The sequence below is a fragment of the Perca flavescens genome, chromosome 8, assembly GCF_004354835.1.
Source record: "Perca flavescens isolate YP-PL-M2 chromosome 8, PFLA_1.0, whole genome shotgun sequence".
Lineage (NCBI taxonomy): Eukaryota > Metazoa > Chordata > Actinopteri > Perciformes > Percidae > Perca > Perca flavescens.
This window is the reverse complement of record NC_041338.1, coordinates 36,346,452-36,363,027: the sequence shown is the minus strand read 5'-3', so window position 1 is coordinate 36,363,027 and position 16,576 is coordinate 36,346,452. Positions and strand designations below refer to the sequence as shown.

At 41.4% G+C, this 16,576-nt stretch overlaps 1 protein-coding gene across 1 annotated transcript in view; it reads left to right on the top strand.

Moving 5' to 3' along the window:
- The window catches only part of LOC114560486 (neuronal acetylcholine receptor subunit alpha-7), a 73,316-nt gene that overhangs the window by 22,995 nt on the left and 33,745 nt on the right, over nucleotides 1-16,576 (top strand). Inside the window, exons 4-5 of the mRNA XM_028585890.1 lie at nucleotides 4,677-4,721; nucleotides 16,405-16,514. Coding sequence (XP_028441691.1) covers nucleotides 4,677-4,721; nucleotides 16,405-16,514 — 155 coding nt within the window. The remainder of the gene's footprint in view (nucleotides 1-4,676; nucleotides 4,722-16,404; nucleotides 16,515-16,576) is intronic.

Here is a 16,576-nt window from a genome sequence, read left to right as displayed (position 1 = left end):
GGAGTCAATCCGCAGTATCTCGTAAAAGAACAAAGAGAAAAGGAAAACAAAGACGCAAAGATAAAACGCAAACTGACAAATCGATCCGATTTTTACAAAAAAAAAAAAATTAAATAAATACCAAAACCAATCTTCTTCTACTTCAGTTGTGATTCTGCATCGGTCTTGGCTTTTATGAACGCTTTGGAAAAGCCTTTACTCTTTTCTATCCAAACTCAATTTGACGCTCAATTTAAATTTAAGTCCCACGTATTCAAACATCAAAGCTGAGAAGCACAGCAGGTAACATTATGTTCAAACAGGGCTGTTTTTATCTGATCTCTGATAATAAGCTGAACGTAAACTGCAGATTAATTAGATTATTGTAGCCGAGAGTAAAGCAGCATTAAATGTGAAGACAACACTAGGTGTACTGCGTTTTTCGGGCCTCTCTCCAAAAGGATATTTTTGTTATTTTGGTGATTAAACTAGATCACTTTCAACTGCCACATGATTATGCTAATTTATGTATTTATTTAGATATTTTAATGCATGTCATTTAGGCTTATTTGTAGGGCCTGGGAGAAACATGTGTAAAGCTCCTCTTTGTTGTTTTCTCTTACTTTTTAATTCACTTTGCTGCACCCGAAAACATCCCAGAAAAGCTGTAGTTAGCGTTGTAAATATTGTTCACAAATCTGTCTAAATGTGTGTCAGTGAGCACTTTTTCTCTGCTGAGGTAATCCATCCACCTCACAGGTGTGGCATATCACGATGCTGATTAGACAGCAGGATTATTGCACAGGTGTCACTTAGGCTGGACACAATGAAAAATGCGGAAATTTTGAGAGAAATAGGCCTTTTGTGTACATAGAAAGAGTCGTAGATTTTTGAGTTCAGCTCATGAAAAATGGGGGCAAAAACAAAAGTGTTGCATTTATAATTTTGTTCAGTGTACTTGTCCCTATGCAAATAATCATAACTGAATAACAGAAGCTGTCATGAGGCTGCGAGCTGTGTGTGGCGGCAGCAGCTATCGGTTCGTATCATTTCACTTTCACAGCTGCTGCTGCTTTGCCTCGTTGCTCCTGAGTTTTATGTCCAGATCGGTTGGCTTTCTTTTGGCCGGCCGATCCACGTCTCCCAGGCGAGGTGCAGTTTGGAAAGTGCTGAACTCTGGTGTCCTTTCTTTCTGCAGCCGAGGACAATATGCTTTACAAACATAACCAGGCTGTGTGACTCTGATAAAAAACCCTCTGCTGGAACGTGATTTATTGCATAATTTCTGTTCTTTAGTCAGGGAAACGGCTTTGTCCCAGTGTGAGGGCTTCTTATATCAGCGCAGGTTTACAACAGGTAACTAATCAACATCATCATGGTCTGGATAGGAAGAAGCACAAACCTCATCGATCCTAAATACAGTCAGCACAAGAAGGACGAGAAGGATCATGTTATTGACCTTTTGAGCGGTCAAAATTTCTGTTTTTATTCTTGATTGTTGCCACTGTTGTACAGTCACAGTGAAATAAGAAGTAGTTGTCAACACACCTGGAATTTCATCAGTTTAGGGACCACTTGGCCTTTGGTGTCAATCTTTTGAGGGCACAAAGGCCAAACGCCAGGCCAGATAAGACAATGATCTTTAGGTCCACGGAAACAATGAATTTAACTTAAGGGTAATGTTACGTTTGTTACATTAATGTTAAATACGTGGCTAGGGCTGCACAGTATGTGTAAAATATGCAATCTGCGATAACGCACTATTAAGCCCAGTCCAGAGCTAAGGTCCGCGACGAGATGAAACCGTTTTTATAAAGTTGCTGGGAAAGTTTCAGCGGTCTGAACCGGCCCATCTCAGCTCCAATCAAAGCAGCTGATGGTGACGCTGCGACTCAGCTGGTGGAGTCTCCAGAGGCTGGTTTTAGACCGTAAGAGACGTCTCCTGTTTCTACAGCCAATAGAGAAGTCAGCTACAAACTATAGAAATAAAATGATCCATAATCCATTTTATGTTACAAACTGTCAGCGGGAGGAAGCAGCAGAGTTTTAGAGGGAGCCTCAACGAGCGCCCGCGAGCACGATATGTGGCGGAGCGGAGTTAGAACTAGGCAGAGAATCAGAGAAATGAAACGTTTTCGCCCATTCATCACTAGAAACAGGGTCGGACTGGGATAAAAAAAAAAAAAAGGCCCTGGCATGTGCAACATACAGCCCTATTTTTGTCAATAGCTAGCTTGGAAATTAGTTACTCTGCCTTCCGAGTGAATCTTTCCACCCGTCCCACCTCAGTACAGTCTTGAATATTTGTGGCTGCATGCATAAAATAACTTCAAAATTAACCAAAGACAAATTATCAGTAGTGGCCCATAGGGGTCCAAAGGGAGGCGGCACTTCTGGCATTTGCCTAGATTCCAGATGGCCAGTTTGTCACTGACTAGAAATGTAACTGTAGCAAGCGTCAGTGGTAGTGTAGTCGAATGTATTTTGGTGGGTATACTGAATTACTGTATATATTTGCCTATATATAAGCCAGAATATGCCTTTGAGGGGGGGCATATCATAGTGGAGGGGTCTGGGTGTCCTCCCCCAGGCAAATTTTGAGCGTCAAAGACTATCTTTCCTGCATTCTGACACACTTCTATGCACCAATTTATGTTGGAAATACCTTTATTTTTAGCCACTTTTAAAAATAATACCAAATTGTGGCTAATTCAAGAACAATCTTGACCTCACATTTAGTTTTTATACTGTGCTTTCATTGTACACTTTCCTTTTATTTTGATTAATTTCTTGTTATTTTATTCTTAATGTATTTTCAATTATAATGTAAATCTGTATTTTTATTTGTAACTAAAAGCCCTACTAGGGTCGAGAATTAGCTTCGGCTACAAACACTATGGTACATACATCAGATGACTGTTAAAGTTTATCTATGTGTTTTGTATCTGTCCCTATTTAAATAAACCTTAATCAATCAATTATTTAGCCCATGTGAAGAAGAAATACACAGATGATACTTTTAAAATATATCAAAGATATAATGGAAAGTTTGTTGTTGCCTGTCATTGGGCATTATTAAGTGGGTATGTGGAAATCCTTTTATTGGGTATACTGCGTATGCCTGCGTATCACGTAGACTACACCACTGGTAAGCGTCTCATCATCACTAACGTTATCCACATTCATATTTTAAGACGCTACAAATTGATCTACCCAGCTACAAAAAAGTCTGGGAGTCGGAAGTTAGGACAGAAGTTTAAAGAGTTGTTGCTATGGAGATGATCCACTGTCTCGTCTCATTGGTGTAAACTGGCAGCTTTCACAACGCTGCAGACAGCTGCGTTGCAAGTAGTTGCAAGTTTCAACACGTCTCGTCTCGCAAAATCTTCGGTGTGAACTGAGACCGTGACTTCTCATTGATGTGTATTCATGGCACAGAGGAAGAAGATGCATCAGTATTTTATATACACATAATACTTAATTCAGTGTTGCACTAACTGAAGGTCAGTTATGTATGAAAGTATTATATCGTTGAGCTTTTAATGTACTCACCTTGGAAGAATCTCCCTTTGCTCCTGCAGGCCGGCCCACTCGCTCACAAAGCCTCGTCTTTGATTTCTCTTGGTACGCTCGGCGACTTTAGAATAAACGAACAGGCCGGACATTCATCAAACTGACGTGATTCATATTCATCCTCCCCTCTGCTGGCACAACGCCGTGTCCATAATTAATTTAAAAGGATGAGAGCAGCCGGGGAAAGAGAGGACGGACTTTGAACCATGACTGCGGAGACTCAGACAGCAGCGTAGTCGGAAGTATTAATTTGGGAGGACCTCTGGGAAAACGTGTGCAAGGAACAAAGTAATCTTTCGATTACCCATAACGAGTTTTACTCTTAAGATCTCATTAAAGCATTAGTCAAAGTCCTGGAAACCATGGAAAAGTATTTTCAGAAAGACAGTGTAAGAAAATGCGTTTTTTGAACATTAAAGCATGTAAACATGTTCTTTAAGAAACCCAAAATGTTCCTTTTGAGAGATTTTTAAGCTTCGTGGCTTTTTGCTGGATGGCGCTCTGACCAGGCGGACGCAAAGCCAACAACCTCACAGATGGATGTGGTGGAGATGGGCTCATACGTACACGCAGCGCACCGCTGTGGACTTGTGTCGGTTGCACAGACATGCAAAGATTTCCAGAAAACGACAATGCACGGACCATCGTGGCTGCCCGACCGATACAAGTCGATACAGACATTACATAGTATACACTAAGATTAACCGTGTAACGCAGATGACCTGCCGATGTGCATTCAACCCGCGCTGGACTCATTCATAATAAATCAGCCGTCACTCTGTGAGGAGAGAATCTGCAGAGTAGATCAGACACTTCACTGATAAACCAGAGATTGGCTTCATGGTCAAAGATAGTAACGTAAAAGTAACAAGTAAAGTAAAAAGTTACTTTCCATAGGGGGTAACTAAGTAAAGTAACGGATTACTTTTAAAAAAAAGTAACTTCCCCAACACTGGTCACGAGTTCCGAAAACAGCGACTCGAATCGGACTTGAGTACTCCATCACTGTTAGGTACATGTCCGTACGGGTTAAACTACCTCATCGTGTCCTAACGGTGGTTTTAAACGAGTGGTTAACGTTGTGAAGGACAGACGCTAATCTATTGTTTTTTCTCCGTTTTTAGGATGAGAAGAACCAGGTGCTGACCACCAACATATGGCTACAGCTGGTGAGTTTTCTTCACTGTTTCTTGTTTTTTTGTGCTTTGAGTTGAAACTTGCAGGTGAGAAGTCTTGTGTTTTCTCCTTGTCTTCTTCCAGGACACAAACTCTGCTCCGGGGCTTAAAAGCCCTGTGTTTAAACAACTTTTAGAAGCTTGATGTACGAATGGCTCAAGAGAACAGCCTGCATGTGCACAAAATAGACCAACAGGATCAGGGTGACAAAAATAATATATATTAGAAGGATGTTAATGAACTTCAGTAATAACAATTGTATCTCTGCAGAGGCCAGAAAGAGTTAAGTTCCCAGATGATTGGCCAGAACTGTGTGGGCTCTGCTGCTCAGAGAAAAGATTGAGACCTCTGTTACTGCATGGATGTATTCTAAAACTTTGATACAGTGATGGAGGCGGAGCCCTCTTCATTATGAGGGTTGCTCAGTGGCGCGTGAAGCCAAAATTATCACACATTATCTGCACTGCTTCCTCACTGTGCAGCCCATAGAGCAGGCACACTAAAGAGACAACCACTGGCCGATCCGGCTACATCCTGTTCAGCGCCCCGCTAACTTGAATTGGGATTAAATGATGTAATTGTGCAGCTTTTCCAGAGCAGGGTTTCTCAAATGTGGGTACGTGTTACCCTAGGGGGACTTTGGAGGACTGCAGGGGTTACCGGGGTTTTTTTTTTTTTTTTTTTTTTTTTTTAAATATGTCATGCATACTTCATAAAATAATTATACTATAATGATGAATGAAACGCAGCATAAGTCTGTGAGTGTTTACGGGTCAGAGGGCATCACGTGATGGGCTGGGAGTTGTAGTTCCACTGATTGGCTGCTATGTTTAAAGGTGCAGTAGGTAAGACTTATAAGACTAACTTTCTATCGTGGTGTTTTTTGCCCCCAACATCTCCTTCCAGGCAGTGCGGCAATGGTTATGTTTAGGGTTGGAGGCAAAAAACACCATTGACCACTACATGAAGGTGGTAATTTAACAAAAATCCAGCTCACTTGGCACCACCTATAGCCTGTAGTGTGATTTGCAAAACTCCACCGCTCCCGGTTCAGATGCCACAATCAGGGTCAAGGAGTGTGTAACTGTATGTCAATCACCGCTCATGCACACGCATTCATTCTCCTCTTCTAAAGCGGAAAGGGGGGGAGGGACTGAGAAGTTGTCAATGTTCAAATTTTTTGGCTAAGTTTTGGATCTTCACAATCCTACCTACGGCACCTTTTAATTTGCTTCAAAGCCCGGCGCACTTCCTGGGGGCGTGGGTTCCCCTGGTTGAAGGTTAAGTTACTTCTTTGCCGTGGACATTTTGGGAGTTAGTGTAATGATCCGTAACTCAGAGTTAATGGATCATCAGTGGGTGGAAGCCTCCACCCAGCCCCCCTCTGCTGTCTCGCTGTCTCTCCTGGCTTCAGACTGCACTCACGTTACAGATGGGTCTGTTTGAGCCGGGCTGCTGGAGCTGTAAACTGACTCTGGGGGGGGGGAGAAACCGAGTAAACATTGATAATAAGTTGGAGCCTGCAGATGCATCAGCCCATCTTTCCTTCAGTTTGGCTTCCAGAGAGACTCTGGAGGAATCACAGAACTCCAGCTCTGCTTTTTGACCCAGATAAGTTCATGTGATGGAGGAAAAACTCAACTCTGCAGGCAGCATGGGCGGAGCGAGAGAGGGAGATGCGGGGGCTGCTGTAGATCCAGCCCCCAATGTTTTCTCCAATGCTCCTGATCTTTTAGGGTTATAAAATCACTTCAAATTGTGTCATCTCCCCTCTGTCTCTCTGACTGGAAAGGCACATCATTGCAGCAACCCTACCTATGTTATGGGACTTAAAAACAGAAATATCAGTCAGTTTCTACCTATGTTATTGGGACCACTAATTAACCCTGACAAGGCACACCTGTGTGACTACTTCATGAAGCTCATTGAGAGAACACCAAGGGTTTGCAGAGTTATCAAAAAAGCAAAGGGTGGCTACTTTGAGGAATCTAAAATATAAGACATGTTTTCAGTTATTTCACACTTTTTTGTTAAGTACATAATTCCATATGTGTTCATTCATAGTTTTGATGCCTTCAGTGAGAATCTACAATGTAAACAGTCATGAAAATAAAGAAACACATTGAATGAGAAGGTGTGTCCAAACTTTTGGCCTGTACTGTATGTTATGGGACTTATAGAAACCGAAATATCAGTTTCTACCTATGTTATGGGACTTATAGAAACAGAAATATAAGTCAGTTTTTACCTATGTTATGGGACTTATAGAAACTTTCTGCCTCTCTTTAGGTGGCAGGAGGGTAAATGAGTTGTCCTCAACATTAGTTGCGTTCTGGTTTCAGAATGATGAAGGCAGTTGGAGAACAGTTAGATTGCAAAAAAGAACACAAAAAACTGTAGAAAAGTGTCAAAAAATTGAAAAAAACAGGTGAAAACGTAAGAAAAAGCGACAACATTGAAAAAAGTGACAAAAGCGGCAAATATGTGACAAAAACTTAAAAAAATGCATCAAAAGCATCGAAAAGCGACAATGTTGGAAAAAAGCAACAAGAAAAAGCAGTCAAAAGTGTTTAAAAACTTGGAAAAAAATAGTAAAGAAATAGTAACAAAAACAAATGTGTCGAAAAAAAAAAGAAAAAAACATACACATTGTGTTCTGGGCTCAGAGTGATGAAGACGATTGGAGAGTAATGGAGGATGCAGGATGTAAAAAAGGGAAAAAGTGTCAAAAGTAAACAAAAGTACCAAAAAACGCTGAAATATGTGACAAAAACCCTGGAAGAAGCGACAAAATCATCAAAAAATGCATCAAAAGCATCGAAAGCGACAAGCAAAAGGGTTTAAAGTGTCCATATTATGCTCATTTTCAGGTTCATAATTGTATTTTGAGGTTGTATCAGAATAGGTTTACATGATTTATTTTTCAAAAAACACCATATTTTTGTTGTACTGCACATTGCTGCAGCTCCTCTTTTCACCCTGTGTGTTGAGCTCTCTGTTTTAGCTACAGAGTGAGACATCTCAGCTTCTGTTACATCTTTGTACATCTGCACATGCTCTGTAGCTATAAGGACTACATGAGCTAGTTAGCTGTTTCTCCAACTTCGACTTGTACAAGGCAGGATTAGCCGGGAGACTTCTTCTAAACGGGGACCTACTTCCAATTTTGCGTTGAACACCTGCAGAACAGGGAGTTCAGTACAGTAGTTCTTTGCAATTTATTTTGTAGATTAGGTTGAATACGTGTGTGTTATAGCAGTGGTTTGCCATTGAGAACGAGCTAGCATGCTAACGGTTGCGGTTAGCCACCTCGTCTCGGCTAGTCCCGTAGAAAGCCGTGCAGATGTTGACCAGCTCACCAGGAGGCTGAAGGCAGGACACATTCAGAAACCAGATCTCACTCAGAACACCATGGATGGATTTTTTTTAAAGTTTGTATGCTTGTGGAAGCACCAGAGACACAAAATAACACCCCAAATCCCAGAAAGTCTTTTTTTTTTTTTTTTTTTTTTTTTTTTTTTTTTCATAATACGGGGACTTTAAAAACGTAGAAAAAAAAGGTTGACAAAAGCGACCCAGATGCCAAAATAAGTGACAAAAAACACGGTATGAGATACAGTATATGATGATAATAGTGCCTATAGCTGCATTAAATGGGTTCTTCTGACAGGATGAAACAACGTTAGTCGGGGGTTAGGAGCGACTCGGCTGCGAATGTCGGAGCGAAGGGAAAGTGCGGAGCATCCTAAACCCATTTCATGCAGCCTGTCCAGATTTTAATTAGGTTTCATATCAGGTCCTGTGGAATGTGTGTTTTTGAAGAGGCGATGCACTAATCCGTCCTAATCCTCTCCTCGCTGATGGAAAGGTTGCTTCCTCCCCACCCTCCCACCCCCTGCAGGATTTGTGTTTCCTCTCTGCAGCACCCTCCCAGGACCAACTACTCTTTTTGACTTAATTTAATTTGGCGTTCTTCCTCCACCCTCCTCCCCCGCTGAACTGCTGCTGCTGGAGTCATTGTGTTGGGGAGAGAGGAACAGCATGAATGTCTGGAAGCGAGAGGAAACATTTCTGTGTGTGGTTTTTTTTTTTTTTATGTCAGTGTTATTGCAGCTTTTTGGAAGTTTTTCTCCCGGCAAACTAGAAAAAACTTTGTCTAAAAAAAAAAAAAAAACCCAAGCGTCACCTCAGAGAGTCTTTCAGAGAAAACTCTGACTCGGTCGCTGACTTAAAAAAAAGAATCAATATCAACATATTGAATTAGATTTCTACCTTCAGGGTCTTGTGAAAAGGTCCGTTTTATCCACAATGTCTCCATTATTTAGTTGCGTATTCTGTTCAGGGGCTGCACCAGCGGTTATTTTCCTGGATGAACGGATTGGTTGGTCTCTAAAATGTTTTGTTTTAATTTGATTACGGACCATGCATATTTAAGAACATTGTTGTATGCAAAACATCATGTAAATATGCCAGAATTAGTAAAATAATAACTACTTTTCATCTGCAGTCCCTAGGCAGGTGACATAGGACTAACACATAGACAGCCAGCAGTCATACAGCACTCACTTTTGTGGAAAAAATGCCTTGGTTAGCTTGTTTTAAGCCATTCTAGCGTGGTATAGATAGCCTGCAGGAAGACTCTGCTCGATTTGTGCCAGTTCTCATTAATATTCAACAAGCTAAGCTGCTTGACTCGGATTGGCTAACAGCTAGCCAATGAGAGCCTGGCTATCAGCGTGTGTGTTTGTGTCGGCCGCTGTCCATTTCATAAGGTTCTGAAATGCAAACATGTTTTTACTACCGTATTTTCCGGACTATAAGTCGCACTTTTTTTCCTACTTTGGCTGGTCCTGCGACTTATAGTCAGGTGCGACTTATATATCAACATATATATAATTTAACATGTTTTTAAATGTTAATTTATACTGAAAACCTTACCGTCTACAGCCGCGAGAGGGCGCTCTAGGCTTGTGACAACTAGAACGCTGCTCCTAAAGACAACTGAGAAAAAAAAGAGATAACAAACTGCAGGTAGTAAAATATGCAGACGAAAACGGTAATCGAGCAGCAGAAAGAAAGTTTGAAATGAGGGAGAAACTTGTGAGGGAGACTGGAGAAAAGGTGACTCTTACTGCAATGAAGAAAACAAAGAAAGCTAATCGGCTAATCGCGGGCTGAAAGCGAGATGGCCAGAGGAGGAGGGACGAGTCGGGAGGGGCTCGTCAACGGTGCAGCTACGTCTCCACGCATTTTAATACCTCCGTGCTCTACGCCCTGGTAGCTAGTTGTTCTGTGTGCTATTGTGTAGTTGACAGATGAAAAAAAATTAATTCTAAATAAATGCGACTTATAGTCCGGAAAATACGGTACTTTTATTTTTTTTTAAGGGCGTGCGCCCACGGAGGAAAACATAAATCGGCGCCTATGATGATAACGCATCACTAGCTCGGCTTTTTGTGACTTTTTCTGATGTTTTTTTTTTTTTTACTGCGTCTTTTGAGGTTTTTGTGGGTTTTTCACCCATGGTTTTGAAGCATTTTCTGACATTTTTGCCACTTTTTTTCAACATTCTTTTATCAATTGTTTTCTCAAATGCCAGCCCTGCCAGAGAAAGATGTTTTTTTTTTGTGATTGTTGCGGGGCAAAAATCCTTGATTATGCGGCACGTTTTCTTAAAAAATGCGATGGAATATGCTCTATATGATATTTATGCAGTTTTATGCGAGGAAATTGCAGGAACTTTCAAAAACTGTGGTTTGATAAAAAAAAAAAAAGTGATTTCCCCCCCCCACATCCTGCTTTTCGATGATGTTTACGTCGCGTAATTACATCACTTCATAACGTTCCCATGGCAACAGGGGAAAATGGCTGCTCTTGTGTGTAGTAAACGCAACATTTTTCAACTTTCTGCTAAGATATATTATGGGACTTTTTTGCAACAAAAATGCGGGGATTATGAAATCATGCAAGCCCCGCATATTTTGCGCGGCAATCTGCAATTGGCGAAAGTGCGGCTTATTTTAAAAAATGCGCTGGAAGGACTGAAATGCTATAAAATTGAATAAAAGTAGTGAACTGATCATTTATTGTACTTGTGAAGAGTGTCCATGATATATATATATTTTTTGACGATTTGGTTATAAGAAACTAATTTCTGATTTAGAAACGTTTTGAAAAAGGATCAAAAAAAAATTTGAGCCGAGGGTTAACGGCCCTGACGGCGATGAACCAGCGTGTGAACAGTTTCTATGCACCTTTCATCCCTTTTGAGCTTCTTGCGTCAGTTCCTCTTCTTTCCTTTTAAAGTGTGCAGCTGTCTTTTGGTCTCATGCTGTTCTGACTTCTTGAGCCTTTGAACCTTTTATTAGGCACCTTCAGCGGCTCTTTGAAAACACACGTTAACTCTTGATACGAGACCCTTTCTCACCTTTTTTCTACCTGGACCTTATTTTCCCATGCACTTCTGTCTACGTACGTACTTACTTACTTACTCCTCTTCAGCCCCTAAGGCTTCAATGAGCACTCTCCATTGCATTCGGTCCCTGGCAGCATGTTGGGCCTCTCCCCAATGACAGGTTCATCTCTTCCAGCTCTTTGTGTCACACAGTTCTGCACCAGGTGGTGTCCATCTTAAAGTACACATATTATGCTCATTTTCAGGTTCATAATTGTATTTTGAGGTTGTACCAGAATAGGTTTACATGGTTTAATTTCAAAAAAACACCACTTGTCAAATGTGTCGAAGAAAAAAGAAAAAAACATACACATTGTGTTCTGGCCTCAGAAAACAATGTGACAATTGGAGAGTAATATAAGATACCAAGCAGGATGTAAAAAAGGGAAAAAGTGTTGAAAAAAAGTAAACAAAAGTCCCCAAAAACGCCGAAAATGTGACAAAAACGTTGGAGGAAGCGACAAAATCATCAAAAAATGCATCAAAAGCATCAAAAGCGACATTCAAAAGTGTTTAAAGTGTCCATATTATGCTCATTTTCAGGTTCATAATTATATTTTGAGGTTGTGTCAGAATAGGTTTCCATGGTTTAATTTTCAAAAAACACCATATTTTTGTTGTACTGCACATTGCTGCGGCTCCGCTTTTCAACCTGTGTGTTGAGCTCTCTGTTTTAGCTACAGCGTGAGACATCTCAACTTCTGTAACATCTTTGTTGGGAGTCGTACATGCTCAGTAGCTAGGTAAGGACTACATGCTCAGTAGCTAGGTAAGGACTACATGAGCTAGCTAGCTGTTTCTCCAACTTCAGTCAGAACAAGGCAGGATTAGCCGGGAGACTTCTTCTAAACGAGGACGCACTTCACACTTAGCGTGGAATACCTGCAGAACAGGGACATGGAAGTAGTTCTTTTGGAGATTATTATGAACTAGTGTGTCGTAGCAGTGTTTTGCCATTGAGAACGAGCTAGCATGCTAACGGTTAGCCCCCTAGGCCCCTTCGTTTCAGCTAGTGACGTAGAAAGCAGTGCACATTTTGAACAGCTCACCAGGAGACTGAAGGCAGGACACATTCAGAAACCAGATCTCACTCAGAACACCATGGATGGTTGTTTTTCCAAGTTTGTATGCGTGTGGAAGCACCAGAGACACAAAATAACACCCCAAATCCCAGAAAAAGTGATTTTTTTTTTTTTTTTAAATAATATGGCCACTTTGAGGAGACTTTTGTGATGCAGTCCTGCTCCATCCTCAACACATGTCCTCGCCATCTCAGGCGTAATCTCCTTGGTGATGCTACGCCTTCCCGTTTTCTCGTACAGTTCATTGTTGGAGCTCTTATTAGGCCAAAAAGATCGGGCATATTCGTCGGAGGCATCCATTATGGACCACTTCCATTGTCCTCACGTCTGTCTTGACAACTCGCTAGCTCCAGTGTTGGGAAAGTTCACTTTCTACCGACCTCACTGACCTCGCCATAAAACTGGTTTAAATGACCATACGAAGCCTCCACGCTGCTTTGACACTGGTGGCTGGCTACATATGAAGGCCTGTTTACGGTGTGTTTTAACCGAGTTTTTGGCATGGAAGGCTTTATAGAAATCTGGCGCCCTATTGGACGAAGTTAAACTGAGAGAGCGTGCCGTTCACAGACACCAGAATGAAGGAGTTCACGTTAACGTTCATCAGGCAGTAATACGGTACATTCAGTTCACGGCAGCCCAAAATATGAACCAGTTCATGAACTATCGTTCATTGAACGATAGGCACAACGCTGGCCAGCTCTCTGAACCGTACAGCAGAACAGACTTTGCATTGCGGTTATATAGGAGCATCTTCGTTTTAAGGCTGTATTGTTGTGATCTCCAGATGGGGCGGTGTTGGGAGAAGGCACCCTGAGCCTTTCCCAGCCTTGCTTTAATGTCTTTGGATGCCCCGCTGTTTTAACTGATGAGACTGCCCAGATTGCCCAGTGGTTCCTCATTAACAAGGATGGGTGCTGTGGGGATGGAGTTGGCACACATCACTTGTTTTTTTTGGAGGCGGTGATACTGAACCCAACTTGTCTGGCAGAGTTGTTCAACCAGTCACTTTTCAGCCTGCATGTTGCACTGGTTGGTTGATGGGAGAGCAAGATGGAGTATGAAGGATCCCTGCAGAGACAGACCTTTTAGTTAAAGAGTAAGATCCTTTTTGTTGTACACTAGTACAGTGCCCGTTTAAAATGTGCCTGTTTGGAACGGGCCAATTGCTCGGCCAGTAGTAAAGCAAAATCGCAAAAAACTGAGATTTAATTAAATAAGTTTAAGTACAAATAAGATATTAAATAAGTATAAATGTATAGAAGTATATCTCCGCTCGCTGTTAAAAAGTAACTGAATAACTTTCACTCTGAGTAAATATTAAATGAGCTCCTTTTTACTTGAGTCGATTTTTATACCGGTTACTTTTCTTGCACTTAAGTAAAAGTCCATCAAAGTAATAGTACTTTAGAATATTCTTGTACTCTTTTCCCCACCTATGCTGTTGCCAGGCAGCCTGCTTTCCCTTTCCTCCCACTCTCTCCTTCTCTACTACTTCTTGCTCATTCACAGATTATTTTGTGTTTTGGAGAGTACTGCAATGCGTTGAGCACGAGCGTCTCCGAGGCCACGCTGTCGCGCACGAGTAATAACCAAAGCCTTTTTTAGAAGTTTTCGGCCCAGAGGCCATCAGACGTGAACTTCAGATGTGATTTTTTTGCGGGTGTTTTTGTGTCGGCCGCTGCTGTGACAGTTGTGTTTTCGAGAGATTCCTCCGGGGAAACCCTCTCAGCTCTTTGACAGGAAGTAAACAATCCATTGACAGATGTGTGCGACCTTGCTGCCGTCAGAAAGAGGCTCCGAGATGTGATGAGAGGGATCGAGCCCCGCCACAGCAGCTGCTGCGTATGTAAATCAGACATCAACACCGGCATGATGTTTGTTGGCAGCTCTATCTCTCTCTCTTCTCTCTCTCTCTCTCTCTCTCTCTCTCTCTCTCTCTCTCTCTCTCTCTCTCTCTGCGGCTCCGTGAAGACAGAGACACGGCTAACAATGGTGGTTATATAAGATCCATCAACGTAATCTAGATTCCAGCAGCTGAAGTATGGAGGTCAGACACAGAAAAGAGCAGCTGCTTATCGCCTGCTTCCAGACATCGCTTCTGGACATGTTTACTCTCCAAGCTCTGTTTATGGAGACCTCATTTCCCTCTTTTTGTCACCCCCAACATACACACCGCATTGTGTAGAAAACAATCTTGGAATTATGCCTCACTTCTGCCAATCATCTACCTAACAGATGACACCTTTTAGGGTTTGATGAGGCCCTGTTTATTTCTCAGTTTTTTATCGGTTTATTTAACTGCACATTCATTAACATTTCTCTAAATTATGTTAAATTATTCATAGTCTCTGGACCGATGTTACAAAGTCTCTCTTAAAATAATAATCTGATTCATCTCCATAGCGATGTAGGACTAGCTAGAAGATATCCCTTTGTATCGTGCACTATGCACTTAATTCTTCACGGCCTTCTCGCTTTAAAACAGTCTAATTAAGCCTTAAAGTTTATTTAATACGTACAAGTTAATATTATCTATATAGGAGAAAGGGATGAATTCGGCTGAATATTGGGCTTTTTGACAGGGGTTGGGTTTCTGCCAAACCTTAACAAGAACATAGGATTCAAACTTTTCTTTTGAATAGTTCATCAGTGTGCAGAGCAGTGATAAAATATGTATGTGACGCCAAAACAATATCATGCTCCACTGCCATGCAGGTTCTGATCAAACCAGGCGTAGATTAATAATGAACTAATTAACTTGCTGCTCTTAACTTTGAACCAGCAAGTTGCATTTTAATTTTATTTAGAGATGGCCCGATACAATTTTTTGCTTCCCGATACCGATTCCGATACCTGAACTTGTGTATCGCCCAATACCGAGTACCGATCTGATACCAGTGTGTCATATATTTTATTATGTTTTAACTGTATTCCACTACCCCTGTATGGATGTGATATTATTTCTATCTTTGTGAAACATGTACAAACACAAACAATGAACGCCACAGAACTTTCTTTTGTTGTCCAGTTTGACAGTCAGTTATAACGGAAAAAGAACATAAATAATCTACTTTAACGTAGATTTTCTTTAGGGCTTTATTACGTGGTATCGGATCGGTGCATAAACGTCAGTACTTACCGATACCAGCGTTTTAGGCAGTATCGGAGCCGATACCAATACTGGTATCGGTATCGGAACATCTCTAATTTTAAGATCCTCTTTTTTTCTGCTCGTGGAGAGCTACGTGACACATGAAATTTTTCATGAGCTGACCTCAAAGATCTAAGACTTTTTCTGTGTACACAAAAGGCCTATTTCTCCAAATATTGTTCAAATAAAATCTGTGTCAGTGAGCAATTCTCCTTTGCCAAGATAATCCATCCACCTCACAGGTGTGGCATATCAAGATGCTGATTAGACAGCAGGATTATTGCACAGGTGTGATTTAGGCTGGACACAATAATAGGCCACTCTAAAATGTGCAGTTTTACTGTATTGGGGGGGTCTGGCGGGGGGCTTTAAAGAAACTCGGAAATGTCGAGATCTATAAACCATCTGATTAAATTTCTGTGTATTTTTTTTTTTTCCCTGGTTTGAGGTTAGAAAGCCAACACAAAAACAGAGGAAGGTGACGGACATCCGGCAGAACACTAGCGTGTGTGTGTGTGTGTGTGTGTGTGTGTGTGTGTGTGTGTGTGTGTGTGTGTGTGTGTGTGTGTGTGTGTGTGTGTGTGTGTGAGAGAGACGCTGCTACTTTTAAGACCTGAGTATTGTGCTACTTATACCCTTAAGACCTGAGTATTGTGCTACTTATACCCTTAAGACCTGAGTTTTGTGCTACTTATACCCTTAAGAACTGAGTTTTGTGCTACTTATACCCTTAATTACCGAGTATTGTGCTACTTATACCCTTAAGAACTGAGTTTTGTGCTAGTTATACCCTTAAGAACTGAGTATTGTGCTTGTTAAGTGATATTGTGAAGAGCTGCTGCGTGCCACTGGTCCATGAGTTTGTGTATGTATTGCACTGCATCTGTAATATTTGTGTCCCTGTACTATTTTTCTTCATGTGGACATAAATAAATCGTTAAAATGTGTGTGTGTGTGTGTGTGTGTGTGTGTGTGTGTGTTTGCAGTACTGGACAGATTTCTACCTGCAGTGGAACGTGTCAGACTATCCAGGTGTGACAAACGTCAGATTCCCCGACAGCCAGATCTGGAGGCCCGACATCCTGCTATACAACAGGTACACCACCTCAAAAAGTTCATCTCATACGACAAATATATTATCCGTTTATATCATGCTCT